Here is a 24,123-nt window from a genome sequence, read left to right as displayed (position 1 = left end):
AAGTCTGAAAAAAATCACTAAACAACTACCATCACTAAATCACTTGCAATCCCATAGGAAACAACACACTGGATTTCTAAAAACGCTAACAACAGGAATTCTGCAGATGCTGGAATTTCAAGCAACACACATCAAAGTTGCTGGTGAACGCAGCAGGCCAGGCAGCATCTCTAGGAAGAGGTACAGTCGACATTTCTTACTAACTCTTCCTTCAGTTAGTCCTGATGAAGGGTCTTGGCCTGAAATGTCGACTGTAGCCCTTCCTAGAGATGCTGCCTGGCCTGCAGCGTTCACCAGCAACTTTGATGTGTGTTGCGTGACACTGGATTTCTGTTACACCGCCATCAAGAATGCCTACCGTGCTGTTCCACGCCCTCACTTCAGGAAGACTGATCACCTGGCTGTATTTCTAATCCCTGAGTATAGGCGGAGACTGAAGACTGCAGCATCAGTAGTGAGGACCAAGAAGGTATGGACAAGGGAATCACGGGAGCACCTACAGGACTGCTTTGAATCAGTGCACTGGACTGTATTCAAGGATTCATCTTTGAATCTGGATGAGTATGCTGCAGTTCTTACTGACTTCATTAAAATCTGTGTGGATGAGTGTGTGCCTACAAAGACTTACTGTACATTCCCAAACCAAAAGCCGTGGATGAAGCAGGAGGTAGGTCATCTGCTGAAGGCTAGCTCTGTGGTATTCAAGTCTGGCGACCCAGGTCTGTACCAGAAAACCAGATATGATTTGCAGAGGGCTATTTCAAGAGTGAAAAAACAATTTTGTGTGAGGTTGGAGGCAACATCGGATGGACGGCAACTCTGGCAGGGTTTGCAAGACATTACTTCCTACAAAGCGAAACCCAATAGCATGAATGGCAGTGTTGCTTCACTACCAGATGAACTCAACGCCTTCCACGCACCCTTTGAAAGGGAGAACACAACTACAGTTGTGAAGAGCCCTGCTGCACCTGATATGATCTCTGTCTCAGAGGCTGATTGTTACGCTGTCTTTAAAGAGAGTGAACCCTCAAAAACTCAATACACTCAAAAACTTCTATAGTTGTACCTGGAGAGCATTCTGACAGGCTGCATCACTGTTTGGTATGGAGGGGCTACTGCAAAGGCCCGAAAGAAGCTACAGAGGGTTGTAAATCTAGTCAGCTCCATCTTGGGCACTAGCCTACAAAGTACACAGGACATCTTCAGGGCACGGTGTCTCAGAAAGGCAGCGTCTATTATTCAGGACCTCCAGCTCCCAGGGCATGCCTTTTTCTCACTGTTGCCATCAGGTAGGAGGTACAGAAGCCTTAAGGCACACACTCAGTGATTCAGGAACAGCTTCTTCCCCTCTGCCATCTGATTCCTAAATGGACATTGAACCCGTGAACACTGCCTCAATTTTTTAAAAATATACAGTATTTTTGCACTTAAAAAAAAATCTGTCCAATATATGTAATTGATTTACTTGTTTATTTATTATTTTTATTTATTATTATCATTATTATTTTCTTGAATATTATGTATTGCATTGAACTGCTGATGCTAAATTAACAGATTTCATGTCACATGCCGGTGATAATAAACCTGATTCCGATTCTGCTCTGCCAGGGGTGATGGCAGGGGCAGGTACATTACATGTACGATGGCAAGATGGAGACTCCTAGGAGGGCAATGTCCAATTGATCTTGGATTAGGTTAAAAGGTCTGCACAACATGAATGAAGGGCCTCTACTGTGCGGTACTGCTCAATGTTCTATGTTAAATGGTACAGCCGAACCCGCATCTATCATTTCCATTGGCAGGTCATTCCACACTTTCACCACACTCTTAGTGAAGAATTTCACCTTTCACCCTTAACCCATGACTTCTCGTTCTCCAGTTCTCAGTGAAAAGAGACTGACTGTATTTACCCCTGTTGAAGGTAGAATTTCTTTAGCCAGAGGGCAGTGAATCTGTGGAATATATCGTTGCAGACAGCTTTAGAGGCCAGGTCATTGGGAATATTTAACAATGGCTCACTAATGTAGCGGTTAGCATAATGCTATTACTGCGCCAGCGATTACCCAATCAGGGTAATATTCTGCAGCTGCTTGTAAGGAGTTTGTACCTTCTCCCCAGGACTTTGTGGTTTCCTCTGGGTGCTCCAGTTTCCTCCCACATACGGTTAGAGTTAGTAAGTTGTTGATGCCAGAAGTGTGGCAACACTTGGCAGGCTGCTCACCAGAATCCTTACTCATTTGTTTTGATGCAAATGGTGCATTTTTTGATGTTTTGATGTACAGATGACAGATAAAGCCAATCTTTAGACTTCAGGTTCTTGATGAGTAAGGTCATCAAAGGTTACAGGGAGATGAATCAGGAGAATGGGTGGCCACCTTATTAGGTAGATCATTAATGCAAATATCTATTCAGTCAATCATGTGGCAGCAACTCAGTGCAGAAAAGCATACAAACATGGTTAAGAGGTTCAGTTGTTGTTCAGATCAAATATCAGAATGGGGCAGAAATGTGATCTAAGTAGAATGATTGCTGGTGCCAGACGGGGTAGTTTCAGTATCTCAGAAACTGCTGACCTTCTGAGATTTTCATGTACAACAACAATCTGTAAAGTTTACAGAGCCTGGTGCAAGAAGCAAAATGGCATCCGGTGAGCGGCAGCTCTGTGGGTGAAAAAGCCTTGTTAATGAGAGAGGTCAGAGGAGAATGGCCAGACTGGTTCAAGCTGGCAGGAAGTCGACAGTAACTCAAATAACCACGTGTTACAACAGTGGTGTGCAGAAGACCATCTCTGAATGTACAATACATTGAAACTCGAAGTGAATGGGCAAAGTGGAATATATAGGAGGTAGTTAATAAAGTTGCCACTGACTGCATGCTCTTCATAGTTTTGAATGCCCAGCTCCGTGCTCTCTCTCTGAGAATAGGTGACCTAACCTAGACCCATTTCAGTCTGGGACAAAGCAGTGAACTGAGGCTGGTCTGATGCAGTGAGGTTTATACAAAGCACTGAACTCAGGCTGGTCTGATGGAAGGCGATTTATTCTGACGTACGGATAGGCCAGTTCTGCCGTGGACAGTCCCAAGCCTGGCTGTGAAAGGAAGGGGAAAGGGGATGGATAGGTAGATAGATAGGTCCCATAAAAACCCAGGGCTACAGAAGCACCGAGGATCTCATTCCCAGGAGAGGAGGGATCTCCGCCCTGAATACGGATGAGGTCGTGTGGTGAAAGGGTCGATTGACATTTGGCCCAGGACAGAGGACTCTGACAATCTGCTGTTGGCGGCCCGTGCCCCAGTAAAGAGATGATGAGCTGAACACGACGAGGAAGAACGGCTAGGTCAGGTGCTGTTTTTCTTTTGCAGTTTTTGGGGACTGAAAGGACACACGGTTTTAACCCTGCCCACCCTGAATTTGCCAATCTTTCACGTCATTGTCCTTACCTCAAGAAACAAAGAGAGTCCTCAACAGTGACATGACGACCAACCAATCTCCCAGTGTTTCGCTCTAGTTTTCTGTTAGAGCTTTTATTGTTTCTTTAAAATAAAAGTTAGCACCAAGCACATGCACAAACCCTCCTTAGGTTTTGTTTTGGAATAAACATTGCGAGAGGGGGCCCTTTCTTAGGCACAAGGGAATTCAGAAACAAAGCCTTGATATTCCTGGAAATACTTCAATCCTTTTTTACATTTTAATGTGGATACTTAAAGGTGCCAGACTGGAGAGAGAGAGAGGGAGGGAAGGGGAGAGGGAGAGAGCTGGAGAGAGAGAGAGTTAGAGAGAGACAGAAAGAGAGAGAGAGAAACATTTGCCATTCTCAATAATACAAACTCTAAGCCCGGGGTCCTCCAGCATTAGGTGAAGATTTCTCAACAATCACCTTTTCCTGGGTTCTGACCCCACACAATAGATGACAGAGAGGCAGTCAGTCTTGATCCTGTTGGCCAGTGAAGACTGCACACCAGAGTGAGGGTTGGGTAAATAATATATTCCAGCACCTGGGGGAGACGGATCAAAAAATGGTCACATCTTGTTCTTCTTCTCTTCGTCATCCTTCCTCTTCCTGATTAAATCTCGAGCTGCCTCCAGTCCGAGGAAGTGCAACACTCCCCAGTACTCGTGGTCCTCCTCGGGCACGCTGACCAGCATCTTGTCCGGCACGTCTCTTGGCATGTGGAACAGGATATCGAAGAGGGCCTCATCAAACTGCTCAGGGTGGGGCAGTGGCTCAGGGGCTGATAGGAAGGGAGCAGAGGTGGAGATGATGGGGCTCTTTGCCCTCGTGGTATGCAGGGGCCTCCCTGCCACAGGCACTCCCTCCGCTGACTCTCCGCTGTCTTCTCCTGCCCGTGAAGAGGGGCTTGCTCTGGGAGTGAGCATGTTCGGAACTGAGGTCACTGGTTCCAGCGAAGACATTTTGCCAGAGGTACTGGGCTCCTGGGTGTGAATAGCCACCCCCGAAGGCAGGGACTTAGCAGGTGACAACTGAGTGGCCGAACTCGAGGTGGTTACGTACGAGAGTGACGGAGACATCTCTTCACTTGTTGCTTTGGACTCGACTATTGAATACGGACCAGAAGAGACCCCGTGGGGTTCTGCGGGAAGCCAGGCTGGTTCATTCATGCCCTGGCTTGCACGATAGTATACCTGATCCGGTACTGAATGGATGAGATTCGAAGCAATGGAATCCTGGTCAGGGTCAGCAGAACCTGCAGAGATCTTGTCTGGAATTCCAGAGAGTGTCTCAGGCACTGCAGGATGTTCCACTAGTATTCCAGAGAGGGTCTCAGGTGCTGTGAGTTCTACTAGTGTTCTTGAGACTGTCTCAGATGCTGTGGGAGGTTTTTCGGGTATTCCAGGGAGCATCTCAAGTTCCATGGGAGATTCTGCTGATATTCCTAAGAGTTTCTCAGGTGCTGTGTGAAGTTCTACTTGTAATACAGGGAGTGTATTGGGTGCCATGGGAGGCTTTGAAGGTATTCTGGTGAGAGTCTCAGGGGATGTGTGAGGTTCTGCTGGAATCCCGGGGAGTTTCTCTTGCTGTTCAGGTGGCATCTCCACTGGTGTGTGAGGTGCAGCCAGTTCTGCTGGGTACCTAGTTAGCTCTGTGGGGATTTTAACAGATTCTGCAAGGACCTTGCTTTGTTCTATGATAGATATTTCTGGCATTCCAAGGAGTTTCTCTGCTTCTGTGTGGGGCTTGTCCAGTTCTGCAGGGAGTTTACACTGCTCTGTGGGGATTGTAACTACAGCATTTGGTTTCTCTGCTACTCCAGAGAGCTTGTCTTTTGCTGAAGGGAGTCTGACTATCGCCGTAAAGAGGTCACTTATTTCTCTGAAGATTTCAGGCTCTGTAGGGACATTATCTGCTTCTGCTGGGATTTTGTCCAGCTTTGTGGGGATAATGTCTGTTTCTGCTGGGCCATGGTCCAGTTTTGTGGGGACATTGTTATCTTCTGCTGGGATTTTGCCCAGCTTTGTGGGGACATTGTCAGCTTCTACTGGGATTTTGTCCAGCTTTGTGGGGACATGGTCCAGCTTTGAGGGGACATCGTCTGTTTCTGCTGGGACATGGTCCAGTTTTGTGGGGACATTGTCAGCTTCTGGTGGGATTTTGTCCATCTTTGTGGGGACATTGTCTGTTTCTGCTGGGCCATTGTCCAGTTTTGTGGGGACATTGTCATCTTCTGCTGGGATTTTGTCCAGCTTTGTGGGGACATTGTTTGTTTCTGCTGGGACATGGTCCAGTTTTGTGGGGACATTGTCAGCTTCTGCTGGGATTTCCTCCAACTTTGCGGGGACATTGTCAGCTTCTGCTTGGATTTTGTCCAACTTTGTGGGGACATTCTCAGCTTCTGCTGGGAGTTTGTCCAGCTTTGTGAGGACATTGTCAGCTTCTGCTAGGACTTTGTCCAATTTTGGAGGTACAGCACCTGGTTCTGCTGGTATTATACCCAATTTTGTGGGGATTTCACCAGTTTCTGTTGAGACATTTTCTGGTTTTGTGGGGACATTGTCTGTTTCTGCTGAGGCTTTGTCCAGTTTATTGGGGTCGTCACTTGTTTCTGCTGGGACATTGTCCAGTTTTGTTGGAACGTTGTCTATTTCTACTGGGACATTGTCCTGTTCATTGGGAACTTTACCTGTTTCTGCTGGGACATTGTCCAGTTTTGTTGGAACATTGTCTATTTCTACTGGGACATTGTCCTGTTCATTGGGAACTTTACCTGTTTCTGCTGGGACATTGTCCAGTTTTGTTGGAACATTTTCTGTTTCTGCTGGGACATTGGCCAGTTTTGTTGGGACATTGTCTATTTCTACTGGGACATTGTCCTGTTCATTGGGAACTTTACCTGTTTCTGCTGGGACATTGTCCAGTTTTGTTGGAACATTGTCTGTTTCTGCTGGGACTTTGTCCAGTTCATAGGGGACTTCCCCTGATTCTACTGGGGCTATGTCCAGTTCATCAGAGACGTCACTTGGTTCTGCTGGAACATTATCCAATTCATTGGGAATTTCACCTGTTTCTGTTGGGACCTTGTCCGGCTTTGTGGGGACATTGTTTGTTTCTGCTGGGACATGGTCCAGTTTTGTGGGGACATTGTCAGCTTCTGCTGGGATTTCCTCCAACTTTGCGGGGGCATTGTCGGTTGCATTGTCTGTTCCTGATAGGATTTTGTCCAGCTTTGTGGGGACAATGTCTGTTTCTGCTGGGACATGATCTAGTTTTGTGGGAACATTGTCAGCTTCTGCTGGGATTTTGTCCATCTTTATGGGGACATTGTCAGCTTCTGCTTGGATTTTGTCCAACTTTGTGGGGACATTCTCAGCTTCTGCTGGGAGTTTGTCCAGCTTTGTGAGGACATTGTCAGCTTCTGCTAGGACTTTGTCCAATTTTGGAGGTACAGCACCTGGTTCTGCTGGTATTATACCCAATTTTGTGGGGATTTCACCAGTTTCTGTTGAGACATTTTCTGGTTTTGTGGGGACATTGTCTGTTTCTGCTGAGGCTTTGTCCAGTTTATTGGGGTCGTCACTTGTTTCTGCTGGGACATTGTCCAGTTTTGTTGGAACATTGTCTATTTCTACTGGGACATTGTCCTGTTCATTGGGAACTTTACCTGTTCCTGCTGGGACATTGTCCAGTTTTGTTGGAACATTGTCTATTTCTACTGGGACATTGTCCTGTTCATTGGGAACTTTACCTGTTTCTGCTGGGACATTGTCCAGTTTTGTTGGAACATTTTCTGTTTCTGCTGGGACATTGGCCAGTTTTGTTGGGACATTGTCTATTTCTACTGGGACATTGTCCTGTTCATTGGGAACTTTACCTGTTTCTGCTGGGACATTGTCCAGTTTTGTTGGAACATTGTCTGTTTCTGCTGGGACTTTGTCCAGTTCATAGGGGACTTCCCCTGATTCTACTGGGGCTATGTCCAGTTCATCAGAGACGTCACTTGGTTCTGCTGGAACATTATCCAATTCATTGGGAATTTCACCTGTTTCTGTTGGGACCTTGTCCAGTTTTGTGGGGACTTCACCTGGCTCTGCTGGGATTATGTCCAGTTCATTAGGAACTTCACCTGATTTTGCTAGAATTTTGTCTGGCTTTGTGGGAACTTCTCCTGCTTGCGTTGGGATTTGGTCAGGTTTTGTGGGAGCATCATCTGTTTCTGCAGTGATTATGTCTGGCTTTGTATGAACTTCACCTAGGACTTTTTTAGGTCTTGTAGGCACGTCTGCTGGGACTTTGTCCAGTTCTGTGGGAAGATCATCTGGCACTGTGCGGACTTGATCCTGCTCTGTGGGGACCTTGCCCGGTTCTGTTGGGATTTTCTCTTCCTCCACAGGGACTTTGTTTGGTTCTGTGGAAAATTTGGCTGTGTCTCTAGGATCAGTACCTTGTCCTACGCTTGCCGGTTCAGTCAATAATCCTTTCACCTCTGAGTCCTTGAGTCCACCTGAATTTGTTGAGGGTTCATGGTCCCCACCGCTGGCTTCTGGAGTGCTTGTTGATGGTGGAGGGGTTTCGGGAGTGGAGTCATCAGCAAGATTACCCCTGAGTTCCTGAAGACATACATAAAACACAGAAGTCTAAATCAGTGGTGAAGCCTGAGAATGCACACCCACAGCGTACTGTAAATGTAGGTAAGTGCACTGCTTCGGCAGTCAAACATAGTTGAAGACCCACCCTGGACATTCCCGCTTCTCCCCACTCCCATTAGACAGGCGATACAAAAGCCTGAAAGCTCCCCAGGCTCAAGGACAGCTTCTACCCCACTGTTATCAGACTGTTGACTAGACCTCTTGTATGAGAAGATAGACTCGTCTTGACTTCACTGCCTATCGTGTAATGACCTTGCACCTCACCGTCTACCACCTGCACTGCACTTTCTGTGCAGCTGTTACTCCTTAGTCTGCACTCAGAGGCTACTTTTTTAACTCCTTCCTGTAACTAACAAAGTGGTCATAAAGTGTACATTGGTGGTCTTCTGCTGCTGTAGCCCAACCACTTCAAGGTTCAATGTGTTGTGTGTTCAGAGATGCTCTTCTGCACACCTCTGTTGTAACATGTGGTTATTTGAGCTACTGTCGCCTTTCTGTCAGCCTGAACCAGTCTGGCCATTCTCCTCTGACCTCCCTCATTAACGAGGCATTTTCACCCACTGAACTGCCACTCACCCAATGTCTTTTTCGTACCATTCTCTGTAAACTCTAGAGACTGTTGTGTGTGAAAATCCCAGGAGATCAGCAGTTTCTGAGATACTTAAACCACCCCATCTAGCACGAACAATCTTTCCATGGTCAATGTCATTTAGTTCACATTTCTTCCCCATTCTGATGTTTGGTCTGAACAACAACTGATCCTCTTGAACATGCCTGCATGCCTTTATGCATTGAGTTGCTGCCACGTGATTGGCTGATTAGATATTGCCATTAACGAGCAGGTGTAGAGGTGTACCTGACATGGCCATGTAGTGTAACTCTGAGTGTGATACCCTCAATGTACTGAACTAAAGATCTGGCCTGTGTGAACATTATACAAGGCAAGGTTTCTACTGTTTCTCAGTATATGTGACAATAATAAAGCAATTTATTGGAAACACAAACACCACGATATTCACACTCAAACACTGCCTGCTAGAGCTTGCTGTTAAGGGCATTATGTTTAGGGCCTAAATTAATGAAAGGGTAATCATTCTGTACTTCCCTATGACATAAAAAGGTGGTAATTCAGCCCATTGACTCTATTCTGGCCCACAAGGAAATCCCATTCTCTACTAAATTTCTGAGCAACATATTCTCCCCACACTCCCATCAATGCTCAGAGGTTCCACCACTCACTGGACCAATTAATCTACCAACCTGCTATTCTCTGGGGTATTTCAGTTCAAGATCCGTGCACACAACCCCCAACCACCCCAGACATCCTCTCTTCTCTTAAGTACAAAAGGTTCTGCAGATGCTGGAAATCCAGAGCAGTACACACAAAATATTGGAGGAAACAGAAGGTCAGGAGAGGAAATAGGCAATTTAAGTTTCAGGCCAAGACCCTTCACCAGGACTTTGCTATTACACTTCTGATTGCCTCATTATGTAGGAAGGATGGGAAAAGGGTGCAGAGGAGATTTACCAGGATGCTGCCCGGATTAGAGAGCAGAGATTGAGTGAGCTAGGGATTTTTCCCTTTGGAGTAAAGGAGGTGTACAAGATGATTGGACGCACAGAAATGGTGGACAGCCAGAGGAAAGTACAGGGGAGGATGCCAAGGGTAAGTTTTGTTCTTTTACACAGAGAGTGTTGAGTGCGTGGAACTGCTGCCAAGGGTGGTGCTGGAGACAGATACATTTGGGACTTTTAAGAGATTCTTAGATAGATGCACGGATGATAGAAAAATGGACTATGTGGGAGGGAAGTTTAGAATGATCTTGGGAGTAGGTTAAAAAGTCAGAATCAGAATCAGATTTAATATTACTGCCATATGTCAGGAAATTGGTTGTTTAGCAGCAGCAGTACATGGCAATATTTAAAAATAAAAATCATAAATTACAACAAGAAGTGCACATAAAAAAGAAAATTAAGTTAAGTAATTAGTGCGAAAAGAAAAGGAAAAATATTGAGGTAGTGTTCATGAGTTCATTGTCCATTCAGAAATCTGATTGTGGAGGGGAAGAAGTTGTTCCTGAAACATTGAGTGTGTGCCTTCAGGTTCCTGTACTTCCTCCCTGATGGTAGCAATGAGAAGAGGGCACGCCCTGGGTGATGGGGGTCCTTAATGATCACACTGTGGGCCATTATGGTAATAAGCTATCAGCAGTTAACAGTCCACCTAGTATACAGAGAGCCCTACATTCTCCCTGCACCGAAATAAGTCATGCCCTCATGACATTCAGATAATTCGCCATCCCTTCCTGCAGAACACACAGCCCAATCCACATGCAGAAAGCAGTGATCTGGCTCCCCAACACAGTGGAGATCACACCTTGATCCCCCAGTGCTACGTAGGCCAACCTCTCCGGGGGTTTCCGACTCCTCTGAGGCCCACGCACCCTCTCGTCTGCCCCTTCTGCCTCGGACACGACAGGGGACCCTTTGAAACTATGATGCTAATCCTTCCCCGAGCGGTCACCCAAGCCCCTCTGCACCTCGGAACCCTCCATCTCTGGTCCAGGCCCTACATTCTCTCCTCCAGAGCCCTGTGGTGCCACGGACTGCCCCCCAGTAGCCCCTTCTAACCCAGTGGGGGAAATGTGCTGTGATGTAGTGTTCTATCTCCTGTGTTCTATAGAAACATAGAAAATAGGTGCAGGAGTAGGCCATTTGGCCCTTCGAGCGTGCAGCGCCATTCAGTATGATCATGGCTGATCATCCAACTCAGAACCCTGTACCTGCCTTCTCTTCATACTCCCTGATACCTTTAGCCACAAGGGCCATATCTAACTCCCTCTTAAATATAGCCAATGAACTGGCCTCAACTGTTTCCTGTGGCAGAGAATTCCACAGATTCACCACTCTCTGTGTGAAGAAGTTTTTCCTCATCTCGGTCCTAAAAGGCTTCCCCTTTATCCTCAAACTGTGACCCCTCGTTCTGGACTTCCCCAACATCGGGAACAATCTTCCTGCATCTAGCCTGTCCAATCCCTTTAGGATTTTATACGTTTCAATCAGATCTCCCCTCAATCTTCTGAATTCCAACGAGTATAAGCTTAGGTCATCCAGTCTTTCATCATATGAAAGTCCTGCCATCCCAGGAATAAATCTGGTGAACCTTCTTTGTACTCCCTCTATGGCAAGGATGTCCTTCCTCAGATTAGGGGACCAAAACTGCACACAATACTCCAGGTGTGGTCTCACCAAGGCCTTGTACAACTGCAGTAGTACCTCCCTGTTCCTGTACTCAAATCCTCTTGCTATAAATGCCAGCATGCCATTCGCCTTTTTCACTGCCTGCTGTACCTGCATGCCCACTTTCAATGACTGGTGTATAATGACACCCAGGTCTCGTTGCACCTCCCCTTTTCCTAATCAGCCACAATTCAGATAATAATCTGTTTTCCTGTTTTTGCCACCAAAGTGGATAACTTCACATTTATCCACATTAAATTGCATCTGCCATGAATTTGCCCACTCATCTAACCTATCCAAGTCACCCTGCATCCTCTTAGCATCCTCCTCACAGCTAACACTGCCACCCAGCTTCATGTCATCTGCAAACTTGGAGATGCTGCATTTAATTCCCTCATCCAAGTCATTAATATATATTGTAAACAACTGGGGTCCCAGCACTGAGCCTTGCGGTACCCCACTAGTCACTGCCTGCCATTCTGAAAAGGTCCCGTTTATTCCCACTCTTTGCTTCCTGTCTGCCAACCAATTCTCTATCCACATCAATACCTTACCCCCAATACCGTGTGCTTTAAGTTTGCACACTAATCTCCTGTGTGGGACCTTGTCAAAAGCCTTTTGAAAATCCAAATATACCACATCCATTGGTTCTCCCCTATCCATTCTACTAGTTACATCCTCAAAAAATTCTATGAGATTCGTCAGACATGATTTTCCTTTCACAAATCCATGCTGACTTTGTCCGATGATTTCACCGCTTTCCAAATGTGCTGTTATCACATCTTTGATAACTGACTCTAGCAGTTTCCCCACCACCGACGTTAGGCTAACCGGTCTATAATTCCCTGGTTTCTCTCTCCCTCCTTTTTTAAAAAGTGGGGTTACATTAGCCACCCTCCAATCCTCAGGAACTAGTCCAGAATCTAAAGAGTTTTGAAAAATTATCACTAATGCATCCACTATTTCCTGGGCTACTTCCTTAAGCACTCTGGGATGCAGACCATCTGGCCCTGGGGATTTATCTGCCTTTAATCCCTTCAATTTACCTAACACACTTCCCTACTAACATGTATTTCCCTCAGTTCCTCCATCTCTGTCCCCTACTATTTTTGGAAGATTATTTATGTCCTCCTTAGTGAAGACAGAACCAAAGTAATTATTCAATTGGTCTGCCATGTCCTTGCTCCCCATAATCAATTCACCTGTTTCTGTCTGTAGGGGACCTACATTTGTCTTTACCAGTCTTTTTCTTTTTACATATCTATAAAAGCTTTTACAGTCAGTTTTTATGTTCCCTGCCAGTTTTCTCTCATAATCTTTTTTCCTCTTCCTAATTAAGCCCTTTGTCCTCCTCTGCTGAACTCTGAATTTTTCCCAGTCCTCAGGTGAGCCACTTTTTCTGGCTAATTTGTATGCTTCTTCTTTGGAATTGATACTATCCCTAATTTCCCTTGACGCTTGCCATTGCATATCCACCGTCAACCCTTTAAGTGTCATTTGCCAGTCTATCTTCTATGTGGGAGGAAACTGAAGCACCTCGAGGCAACCCACTGCACCACAGGGCGAACGTGCAACCTCCACGCAGACAATGTCTGAGATCAGGATGGAACCTGGGTCTTTGGAGCTCCGTGACCTACTGTCCGTAGATTTCTCACATGGAAGTAAAGCAGGCCCCCTCATCCACAGTGTTCAACGCCACTCATAAAGAATCGATTCACGTGACTCGTTCCACGTCATGGATCCAGGAAACGTTAACATGGACTCTCATCCTACACATAGCTGTCCAACCAGCTGAATCTTTCCAGTACTTCCTGTTTTTATTCTAGATTTCTAGCACCGAGTGTTGGAATTGGAATTGGTTTAAGTATGTACCGAGATACAGTAAAAATTTTGCCTTAACTGTTCATACAGACCAAATCATTACACAGTGTATTGAGGTAGAACAAGGTCAAACACTGACAGTGTAGAATAAAGTGCAACTGCTACTGAAAGAGTGCAGAGCAGGTAGATAATAAAGTGAAAGGCCAAAACAGTAGAACAGAACCTATCCTTCAACCCAGTGGTACATCATTTCAGGCTTTTGGATCTTCTGCCTGAGGAGAGACAGGAGAAGATGCAAAGTCTTAATGAAGGGTCTTGGCCCAAAATGTTGATTGGTTATTCCTCTCCATAGATGCTGCCTGATCTGCTGAGTTCCTCCAGTATTTTGTGTGTGTTGCTCTGGGTTTCCAGCATCTGCAGATGTTTTTTGTGCTTAAGACAAGAGAGAACATCGGGGTGGGTGTGGTCTTTGATTACCCTGGCTACTTTATCTAGGCAGTGAGAAGTGTAGACAGAGCCCATAGAGGGGAGGCTGGCTTCCGTGATACGCTGAGCTGTGTCCACTACTCTGCAGTTTCTTGCAGTCACAGGCAGAGCAATTGCTACACCAAGCAATGATACATCCAAGCAGAATGCTTAAGTTGCATTTTTCAAGTATTTTCAGTTAAATACTGACACTCTGTGCCTGAACAGAAAGGAGAGGCAGAATGGCACCACATCTTGGCTTTTACAGGTGGGAACCCTCAGCTACTGGATATCACTGTTCAGAAGGTCTCCAATAAACAGGCATATTATGAGAGGAATAGGAGCAGAATTAGGCCATTCAGTCCATCAAGTCTGCTCCAGCGTTCTATTATTGCTGATTTTATCACCCCTCTCAGCCTTCTCCCCGTAACCTTCAATGCCCTGACTAATCAAAAGCCTATCAACCTCTGCTTTAAATATACTCAATGACTTGGCCTCCACAGCCACCTGTGGCGAGTAATTCCACATTTCGCCACCCTCTGGCTAAAGAAGTTCCCTCTCATCTCTGTTTGAAATGGACGTCCCTGTATTCAGAGTTGTGCCCTCTGGTCCTAGACTCCTCCATTACAGGAAAGATCCTCTCCACATCCACTCTATCTCAGCCTTTAAAGATCCCTGAATTTTTTAAAGAGAAGTACAACAAGCTTCCTGTCCCAGCAGGAAACCCAGAGCACCACGCACAGAACGTCAGAGAAACTCAGCAGGCCAGGCAGCAGCTAACGAGGGGAATAAACAGTCAGCATTTCAGAATCTGATTCAGGTTTAATATCACTGAAATATGTGGTGAAATTTGTTGTTTTGTGGCAGCAGCTGTATGTGCAATTTATAAAAAAAAAACTATAAGTTACAATAAGAAATATAAAATAAATAAGTAGTGTTAAAAACAGAGCAAAAATAGTGAAGTTGTGTTCGTGGGTTTGTTGTCCATTCAAAAATGTTGAACGCGTGTGTCTTCAGCTCCTGTACCCACTCCCTGATGGCAGCAATGAGGAGAGGGCATGCCCTGGGTGATGGGGGTCATTGATGATGGATGCTGCCTGTCTGAGGCGTCACCTTCTTGAAGGAGTCCTGGATGCCGGGGAGGCTAGTGCCCATGGTGGAGCGGGCTGAGTGTACAACTTTCAGCGGCTGTTTCCAATCACACTGAGACCCTTCAGCTGTCGGAAGCCCGTCCTGGGGATGGGGCTGAACCACCTCACTGAAGCAGTACAGTTACACAGCATTCCTCCCTGAGGGTGTGGGGTGACCTTCCTACCCGTCAACAGTCATCCCTGACTGACCTGAGCTCCCGCGGTAAGTTCAGAGGGAAATGACAGGTGCAATGTCAAGGTAGAGCCAAGAGTCACACAGCACTACAGTGCAGACACTGGCCCTTCATCCCATCTAGTCCGTGCTGAACAGTTAGTCCGCCTAGTCCCATCCTCCTGCAGCCAGACCCTGGCCCTGCAAACCCCTCTCATCCATGTACAGTCAGACTTATACAGACCTACAGCACGGAAACAGGCCTTTCAGCCCATCCAGTCCATGCTAAACTGTTATTCTGCCTGGTCCCATCGACCTGCACCCAGACTATAGCCCTCATACACCTCCCATCCACATACCTATCCAAACTTCTCTTAAATGTTGAAATCAAAACCGCAATCCCCACTTCTGCTGGTGCTCATTCTACAATCTCACCACCCTCTGAGTGAAGAAGTTCCCCCTCAGGTTCACCCTAAACATTTCACCTTTCACCCTTAACCCATGACCTCTAGTTGTAGTCTCATCCAACCTCAGTGGAAAAAGCCTGTTTGCATTTACCCTATCCATACCCCTCATAATTTTGTAAATCTCTATCAAATCTCCCCTCAGTCTCCTACACCCGACAGAATAAAGTGCTAGCCTATTCAATCTTTCCTAAAGCTCGATTCCTCAAATTCTGGCAACATACTTGTAAATCTTCTCTGCACTCTTCAACATATTGTCTTAACTCCTGTACTCGGGAGTTATTCGGGCCAATGTGCCAAAAGCTCTCTTTACAAAACTAAACAATGAGGTGACTAGAACTGAGTACAATACTCCAAGTGTGACCTAACCAGAGTTTTATAGAGCTGCAATATTAGCTTGCAGCTCTTGAACTCAATCCCCTGACTAATAACACACCATATGTCTTCTTAACCACCTTATCAACTTGCACAGCAACTTTGCGGGATCTACAGATCTGGACAAAAAGATTCCTCTGTTCCTCCACACTGCTATGAGTTTTGCCATTAACCCTGCATTCTGCTTTCAAATTTGCCTTGTGAAAGTGAATGACTTCACCCTTTTCCGGGTTGAACTCCATCTGCCACTTCTCAGCCCAGCTGTGCCTTCCGTCAATATCCCGTTGAATCCCTTGATAACCTTCTGCACTATCCACAACACCAACCTTGGGGGAAAGGTGGAGTGATGAATAAAGGGAGGGAGGGGAACTGCTGGGACAGACGTGTGGGTGATGGGCAGATAGAGGGGGAGAGGCTGGAAGGAGACTATTGGCTCAATTGACATATGAGTGAATGAGTTACGTTGTCATGTAACTGCTGTCAGATCAGTGAAGTGGGAAGTAGTAAGAAGTAGTAAGAAGCTGGCAGGTGATAGGTGGAAGAGGTGAAGGGGAGGAGGGATGAAGTAAGAAGTTGGCAGGTGATAGGTGGAAGAGGTGAAGGGCTGAGGAAGGAGGAATCTGACAGAAGAGGAGAGTGGACCACGGGAGAAAGAAAAAGAGGAGGGGAACCAGAGGGAGGTGAATGGGCAGGAGAGGAGAAGAGAAGGGGTGAGAGGGAGTCAGAATACAGAAAAGAAAACAATTTAGGGTTACTAATTTGTGGATGTGCTATTTTGGTGCTGGCCAGTTGTGGTCTGCCCCCAGCAGAATCCTCGCTGATTTGATTTGACGCAAAGACAATTTTCACTGTGTGTTTCAATGTTTTGATATACATCTGACAAACAAAGCTAGTATTTAATCATTCTAGGTGAGGAATGTTAGACTTACTAGAGGCGACTCGATGATGATGACGCCCTGGGAGCTTTTATGCAGGACATTGGCAACACTTGACTTACTGTTTCCCATCCTATCTGTCTGCAAAACAGAGACACATTCCATTACTCATCGGGACGCTGGCCAGCACCCAGCCAAGGGGTGTGATTGACGGCGAGCCGGAATTAATCCTCAAGCACTCACAGTTTCATTCCATTGTCGAGTCTCTCATTGGACGCGATTGTAGCTGTCCAGAGCAGGCACTGTGAAGCAAAGAAAACCACCGTCAGTACAGGCACAGGAGAGGGCAGGTAGGTCCTTGCTCTCCTTCTGCACTACTTGTCTAAAATGTACTTCTTATCGTAACTTGTAGCTTTTAATATTATGTATTGCACTGTACTGCCACCGCAAAGCAACACATTTCATGACAGCTGTCAGTGATATTAAACTTGACTCTGATTCTGATGCAGGATTCCAGATCAATAATTTAAAAAAAACTGTCCCTTCTCATTCATTAGGAGGCACAGGAGACTGAAGATACTCAAAGTTTTAGGAATGCCTTCTCCACCACCCTCAGGTTTCTGAACGCTTTTGCTCTCTCAATATTTTTATATATATTATGCTTGTAATTTATGGTAATTTTTATATCCTACACCATACCTCAGCTGCAAAGCACATACACTCAGTGGCCACTTGATGAGGTACACTGGTACACCTGCTCGTTACTGCAGATATCTAATCAGCCAATCATGTGGCAGCAACTCAATGCATAAAAGCATGCAGACGTGGTCCAGAGGCTCAGTTGTTGTTCAGACCAAACATCAGAATGGGGAAGAAATGTGATCTAGGTTACTTCAATCATGGAATGATTGCTGGTGCCAGACGGGGTGGTTTGAGTCTCTCAGAAACTGCTGATCTGGGATTTTCACACACAACAGTCCAGGGTTTAGAGAATGGTGTGAAAAAAAAATAAAAAATCCAGTAAGTGGCAGTTCTGAGGGTGAAAACACCTTGTTAATGAGAGCTGCCTGAGGAGAATGGGCAGACTGGTTCAAGCTGACAGGAGGGTGACAGTAACTCGAGGAACCATGTGTTACAACAGAGGTGTGCAGAAGAGCATCTCTGAATGCACAACGCATTGAACCGTGAAGTGGATGGGCTACAGCAGCAGAAGACCATGGTCATACACTCAGCAGCCACTTTCAGGGGTTATCTAATGAAGTGGCGACTGGGTGTAAATAAAAACTTCGTCATTACTACGATCAGCCAGGGGTACACAGACCTGAACACCCACACTGATGGGGTGCCATGTTAGTGCAGTGCTGTGCCAGCTTGGGGCATCGGGGTTCAGAATTCAATTCTGGTGCCGTCTGTAAGGAGTTTGTACGTCCTCCCCTTAACCACGGGGGTTTCAGAATCAGAATCAGAATCAGGTTCCTCTGGGTGCTCCGGTTTCCACCCACAGTCCAAAGGTGCACTGGTTAGTTGGTCATGGTACACTATCGCGTGATTAGGCTAGGGCTATCCTGGGGGATTGCTGGGCGCCACGTCTTGAAGTGCTGGGAGGGCCTGTTCCATACTCTATCTCCAAATAGAGTAAATGTATGAAATTAAATAAGTAGTGCATAAAGAGTATCAAAAATAAAGGAAATTTTGAGGTAGTGTACATGGGTTGATGGGCCGTTCAGAAATCTGATGGAAGAGGGGAAGAAGCTGTTCCTGAAACGTTGACTGTGTGCCTTCTGGGTCCTGTCCTCCACCCCGATGGTAGCAATGAGAAGAGGGCATGTCCTGGGTGATGGGGGTCCTTAATGATGGATGCTGCCTTCTTGAGGCATCGCCATTCGAAGGTGTCCTCGATGCCGTGGAGGCTGGTGCCCATGATGGAGCTGGCTGAGCTTGCAGCTGTCTGCAGCTCTTACCAGTCCTGTGAGAAAAGACCACGGCCTGGATGGTGGGGGTCCTTGATGATGGATGCTGCTTTCTTGTGTCAGGTCTCCGTGTAGCTGTGCTCAGTGGGTGGGGGGGGGGGGAGCTCAATCCATGATCGGCTGGGTCGTACCCACCTCTTTTTGTCGGATTTCCGATTCAAGGGCATTGTTGTTTCCATACCAGGCTGTGATGCAGCCAATCAATGCAAATGGAAAAAGTAGTGGATACATGCCAGTCCATCTCAGGCAGAGCCCTACCCATCATTGCACACATCTGCAAGCAGTGCTGTCAAAAGGAGGCAGAACCATCATCAAGGAACACCCACCATGCAGGCTATGCTATTGTCTTGTTAATACCATTGGGCAGAAGGTACAGGAGCTTTGGCTCCACTCTTCTTCCTTCTCTTCTCCTCTTATCCCTTGTCTTCTCCTCACCTGCCTATCACCTCACTCTGGTGCCCTTCTTCCTTCCCTTTCTCCCATGGTCCACGCTCCTCTCCTATCAGATTCCTTTTTCTTCAGCCCCTTACCTCTTCCACCAATCACATCCCAGCTTCTCAGTTCATCACTGCCTCCCCACTACTCCCCCTCTCTGTTTTGAAGTTTTATTCAGAATGTCACTGTCCTGGGACTGTTGATGAGGACAATGCAGAGAGGACTGCACAGAAAGAGATTTTCTCAGAAGGTGACATGTTCCTTACTGGGTGAGAGACATGGGAAGAATGGGGTGGGAGGGGGGATCTAATTCAGACATCCCACCTCTCTCGGAAGTTCCGGGAGTCTCCTGCATATCGATAGTGGCTCCCTGATGCCCGGAAATTATATAGAATATCCCGGAAATAGATTTTTTTGAGAGGGAGGGCGAGCATCCTGATTGGTCTCTCCGATATGATTTGGCGATATGAAATGATATGAGTCAGCTGCACCTTTCCTCATTCCCTGTCACGCACTGTTGAATTTTAACACACGCGAGGTCATCAGTGACCCAAGACGTGCAAAGGAATGGGTCCGTGACCCATTTGTGAATATCCCCGGTGAATCATCCATGTCAGCGTGGGGAAAAAGATCAACTCCTCGAGCTTGCAAATGACGGTGGGCTGAAAAGTATGTTTGACATAACATCTCTGCCGGCATTCTGGATCAAAGTCAAGGCTGAATATCCTGAGATAGCCACGAAAGCACTGAAAACGTTGCTTCCATTTTCAACATCATATCTCTGCGAAGCGGAGTTTTCTGCAATGAATGCAACGAAAACTAAATTGCGGAAGAGACTGGACATAAGGAACCCCCTTCGAGTATCGCTGTCTCCCATCACCCCTCGTTAGGACTGTGTTGGTGCAGGGAAACAAGCCCAGGGCTCCCACTGATTCAGCGATATTGGTGTGTTGCAATGATTTTATATGTTTATACGAGGAAAATATGTGCTGTGTGTTTAATATCCAAACGTTACTTAAAATGTTATGATGCTATTGACTTATAAGTGACTTATAATTCAGTGGTCTCCAGCCTCCGAGCCGTGAAGAATACAGCGGTGGCCGGAACGTACCCAGCACATCTTAAAGAAAAAAGCCGAAATAAACAAGCTAATTGATTAGGTGCTGCCCGGCACGTAAATGTTGGCCCAGATCAGACTCTTAATCTGGGCTGACATTTACTTGCTGGGCGGCACCTAATCAATTAGGTTGTTTATTTCGGCTTTTTTTCTTAAAGATGTGCTGGGTGTGTTCTGGCTACCGCTGCATTCTTTGTGGCTCGGAGGTCTGGGACCACTGTTATAATTGACTTATCACTATATTCATGCGAGGAAAATATGCGCTGTGTGTTTAATATTAAATTCGCTAGATAAACCCCTTTAGAAATGAAATTGAGTGTATTAGCTACTTACAAGTGACTTATAGTTGACTTACCACCTATATTCCGGTCGCGTTTAACATCCCCCCCCACCCCACCCTCGGGGTCGGCCGGTCCGCAAGAATATTGTCAATATTAAACCGGTCCGTGGTGCAAAATAGATTGCAAAACTAGCTGGCTAGCTGCCAAGGAGCTACGCTATTGATGTCCTATGTGATGAGGCCAAACTCCATGTAGACTTGCTTAAAGTTGTAATAGAATAAACATGATAATATAATATAATATAAGTACGTATTTTAATGTCACATTTGCTGCATACACCCAACTTGGTTTACAGATTAGACAAAATCACTAAAAAAAGTATTATATACACCCATGGAGGTTGACAGGTCAGGGGGGATATGGGGCTGCAGGAGGCGGGGGCGCTACCTCCCTGAAATGGTGTTGCTACCTCCCTGAAATGAGTTTTTGCAGGGTGGGATGTCTGCTAATTGAAATCTATCAAATATTAAAAGGTCTAGTTAGAGTCAATGTGGAGAAGATGTGTCCTATAGTGGGAGAGTATAGGACCAGAGGGGACTACAATGATATCCCTTTAGAATGGAGAAGAATTTATCCAGGCAAAGGGTGGTGAATCTGTGGAATTCACTACCAGAAACATCTGTGGAGGCCAAGTCATTGCGTATATTTAAAGTGGAGGTTGAGAGGCTCTTGATTAGTAAGGGTGTGAAAGGTTATAGGGAGAAGGCAGGAGAATGGTATTGAGAGGGATAATAGATCAGCCATGATGGAATGGCAGAGCAGACTTGATGGACTGAATGGCCTGATTCTGCTTCTATATTTAATGGTCTTTCCATTCTCAGTACTGAAACACAAGTAAGTTATTCCAGGCCGAGCTGTTGGACGAATCAGTCAAGAAACTACTCACCATGGCTCCTTCCTCGCTCAGAGTTTCAACATACCTATGTAGACCTGTTCAGGCCTAAAGAAGGGTTGGAATACAACAGATGTTTAGACAAGGAACAGGCAAAGGACTATACATACAAAGAAAGGAACTTCCCTTCAAGACAATTCCAAGCTTATACGTGGAAACAAAAGATTTTCATTAAATTGTTGCCTGTATTTCAGCACCTTCTGATCTAGCTTGGAGTGGCAAGGCACTGACAGAAGCACCTCTCTCTCCATCATCGAGGACTCCCATGCTCTCTTCTTGAAGCTGTCATTGGCCAGGAGGTACAGGAGCCTCAGGACTCACACCACCATTATTATTATCCCTCAACCATCAGGCTCTTGAGCCAGAGGGGAAAACACTCAACTTCATTCACCCCATCCCACAAGCTATGGACTCACTTTCAAGGACTCCGCATCTCATGTTCTTGACATTATTTATTTAATTATTACTGTTATTAATTGTTTTTTTTTTGCATTTGCACAGATTGCCTTCATTTGCACATTGTCAGTCTTTGTGTACAGTTTAGTATATTTTTTTTGTATTTACTGTGAATGCCTACAAGAAAATGAATCTCAGGGTAGTATATGTTACTTTTATACACATAATTTGACAATAAATTTACTTTGAACTGTGACCTTTTGAACTCTGGTATATCTGGTCTGATAGACTAAACACGTCTCAGACCAAAGGCTTCACGTTAAAAACAAGAAGTGCCGGAAGCTCTCAGAAGGTCTGGTATTTAGTGGGGGAAGCTAGTGGCACAGTGGGTAGAACTGCTACTTTGTAGTGCCAGAGACCCCAGTTCGATCCTGACCTTGGGCACTGTCTGTGTGGAGTTTCCACTTTCTCCTGTGACTCTCGGAACACAGAACAGTACAATGCAGAAACAGGCTTTTCAGTCCACAATGCTGTGCTGAACCAAACAAATTAATAATGAAATAGCCAAGTAAACTAATCTCTTCTGCCTACACAATGTCCATATCCTTCCATTTCCCCCCATGTTCCTGTGCCTATCTGAACATCTCGAGCACCATCTCAGGCAGTGCATTTAAGGAACCCAGCACTCTGTGTAAAACAACTTCCCCTCACATCCCCTTTAAAACTATCCCCACTCACCTTCAGTGCATACCCTCTGGTGTTAGACATTTCAATCCTGGGGAGGAAGATAGTCTCTGTCTACTCTATCTATGCCTCTTGTATAAACCTCTGTCAGATCCCTCCTCAGCCTCTGCTGCTCCAGAGAAAACAACACACGTTCGTCCAACCTCTTATTAAAGCATGTGCCCTCTAAACCATTCTGCCCCTCTCCAAAGCCTCAACATCCTTCCTCAAATGGGTGACCACAACTGTATACAATACTCCGATGTGGCCCAACTAGACTTCTATAAAGCTGCAACATAACTTGCTGACATTTGCATCAACAATCAACGCCATTTGCCTGCTTCACCACCGATCAACCTGTGTTGCCTCCCACATCCTGAAGGTGTGTGTGTCAATTGGTTAGTTGACCAATGTAGATTGCACCTAGTGTGTGTGAGTGGGAGGGAGAATGTGGAGAGAGTTAAAGGTTTTTTTTATAGGTTTAGTGTAAATTGGTGTCTGATGGTCAGCCCAGACTTGATGGGCCAAAGGGCCTGTTTCTGTGTTGTGTGAATCAATGATCACCATATGAGAAGGCGTTCAACCCGGAGAAGTGTGAGGTGGTACACTTTGGAAGGACAAACTCCAAGGCAGAGTACAAAGTAAATGGCAGGATACTTGGTAGTGTGGAGGAGCAGAGGGATCTGGGCATACATGTCCACAGATCCCTGAAAGTTGCCTCACAGGTGGATAGGGTAGTTAAGAAAGCTTATGAGGTGTTAGCTTTCAAAAGTCGAGGGATAGAGTTTAAGAGTCGCGATGTAATGATGCAGCTCTATAAAATTCTGGTTAGGCCACACTTGGAGTACTGCGTCCAGTTCTGGTCGCCTCACTATAGGAAGGATGTGGAAGCATTGGAAAGGGTACAGAGGAGATTTACCAGGATGCTGCCTGGTTTAGAGAGTATGCATTATGATCAGAGATTAAGGGAGCTAGGGCTTTACTCTTTGGAGAGAAGGAGGATGAGAGGAGACATGATAGAGGTGTACAAGATAATAATAAGAATAGATAGAGTGGACAGCCAGCGCCTCTTCCCCAGGGCACCACTGCTCAATACAAGAGGACATGGCTTTAAGGTAAGGGGTGGGAAGTTCAAGGGGGATATTAGAGGAAGGTTTTTTACTCAGAGAGTGGTTGGTGCATGGAATGCACTGCCTGAGTCAGTGGTGGAGGCAGATACACTAGTGAAGTTTAAGAGACTACTAGACAAGTATATGGAGGAATTTAAGTTGGGGGGTTATATGGGAGGCAGGGTTTGAGGGTCGGCACAACATTGTGGGCCAAAGGGCCTGTACTGTGCTGTACTATTCTATGTTCTATGTTCTATAAGATCATAAGGTATAGGAGCAGAATTAGCCTATTTGGCCATTGAGTCTGCTCCACCATTTCATCATGGCTGCTTTATTAACCCTCTATACCCCATTCTCCTGCCTTCTCCACGTAACCTCTGACACTCTAACTAATGAAGAAATGGAGTAATTGGAAGCATTAGGTCCTCATCAGTGGCAAGTCTCAGCACATCCGCATCTGTGCCAAGAGAAACACAATTAATGTTTTAGGTCAC

The 24,123-nt window shown here is 45.9% G+C and overlaps 1 protein-coding gene across 2 annotated transcripts in view; it reads right to left on the bottom strand.

Annotated features, from left to right (window-relative positions):
- Positions 1–1,501: 1,501 nt before the first annotated feature.
- LOC140195255 (uncharacterized) overlaps positions 1,502–24,123 on the bottom strand; it is a 41,116-nt gene continuing 18,494 nt past the window's right edge. Inside the window, exons 2-5 of one of the 2 annotated variants that reach the window (XM_072253306.1) lie at positions 21,396–21,449; positions 16,890–16,948; positions 16,701–16,787; positions 1,502–8,065 (exon numbers count right to left, since the gene is read on the bottom strand). In XM_072253306.1, the coding sequence (XP_072109407.1) occupies positions 4,022–8,065; positions 16,701–16,778 (4,122 nt within the window). In that variant the 5' untranslated portion in view covers positions 16,779–16,787; positions 16,890–16,948; positions 21,396–21,449 and the 3' untranslated portion in view covers positions 1,502–4,021. The remainder of the gene's footprint in view (positions 8,066–16,700; positions 16,788–16,889; positions 16,949–21,395; positions 21,450–24,123) is intronic. The other variant, XM_072253308.1, reaches the window with a different exon arrangement.

The sequence above is a fragment of the Mobula birostris genome, chromosome 3 (assembly GCF_030028105.1).
Source record: "Mobula birostris isolate sMobBir1 chromosome 3, sMobBir1.hap1, whole genome shotgun sequence".
Taxonomy (NCBI): Eukaryota; Metazoa; Chordata; class Chondrichthyes; order Myliobatiformes; family Myliobatidae; genus Mobula; species Mobula birostris.
This window is presented reverse-complemented; position numbering and strand designations above follow the sequence as displayed.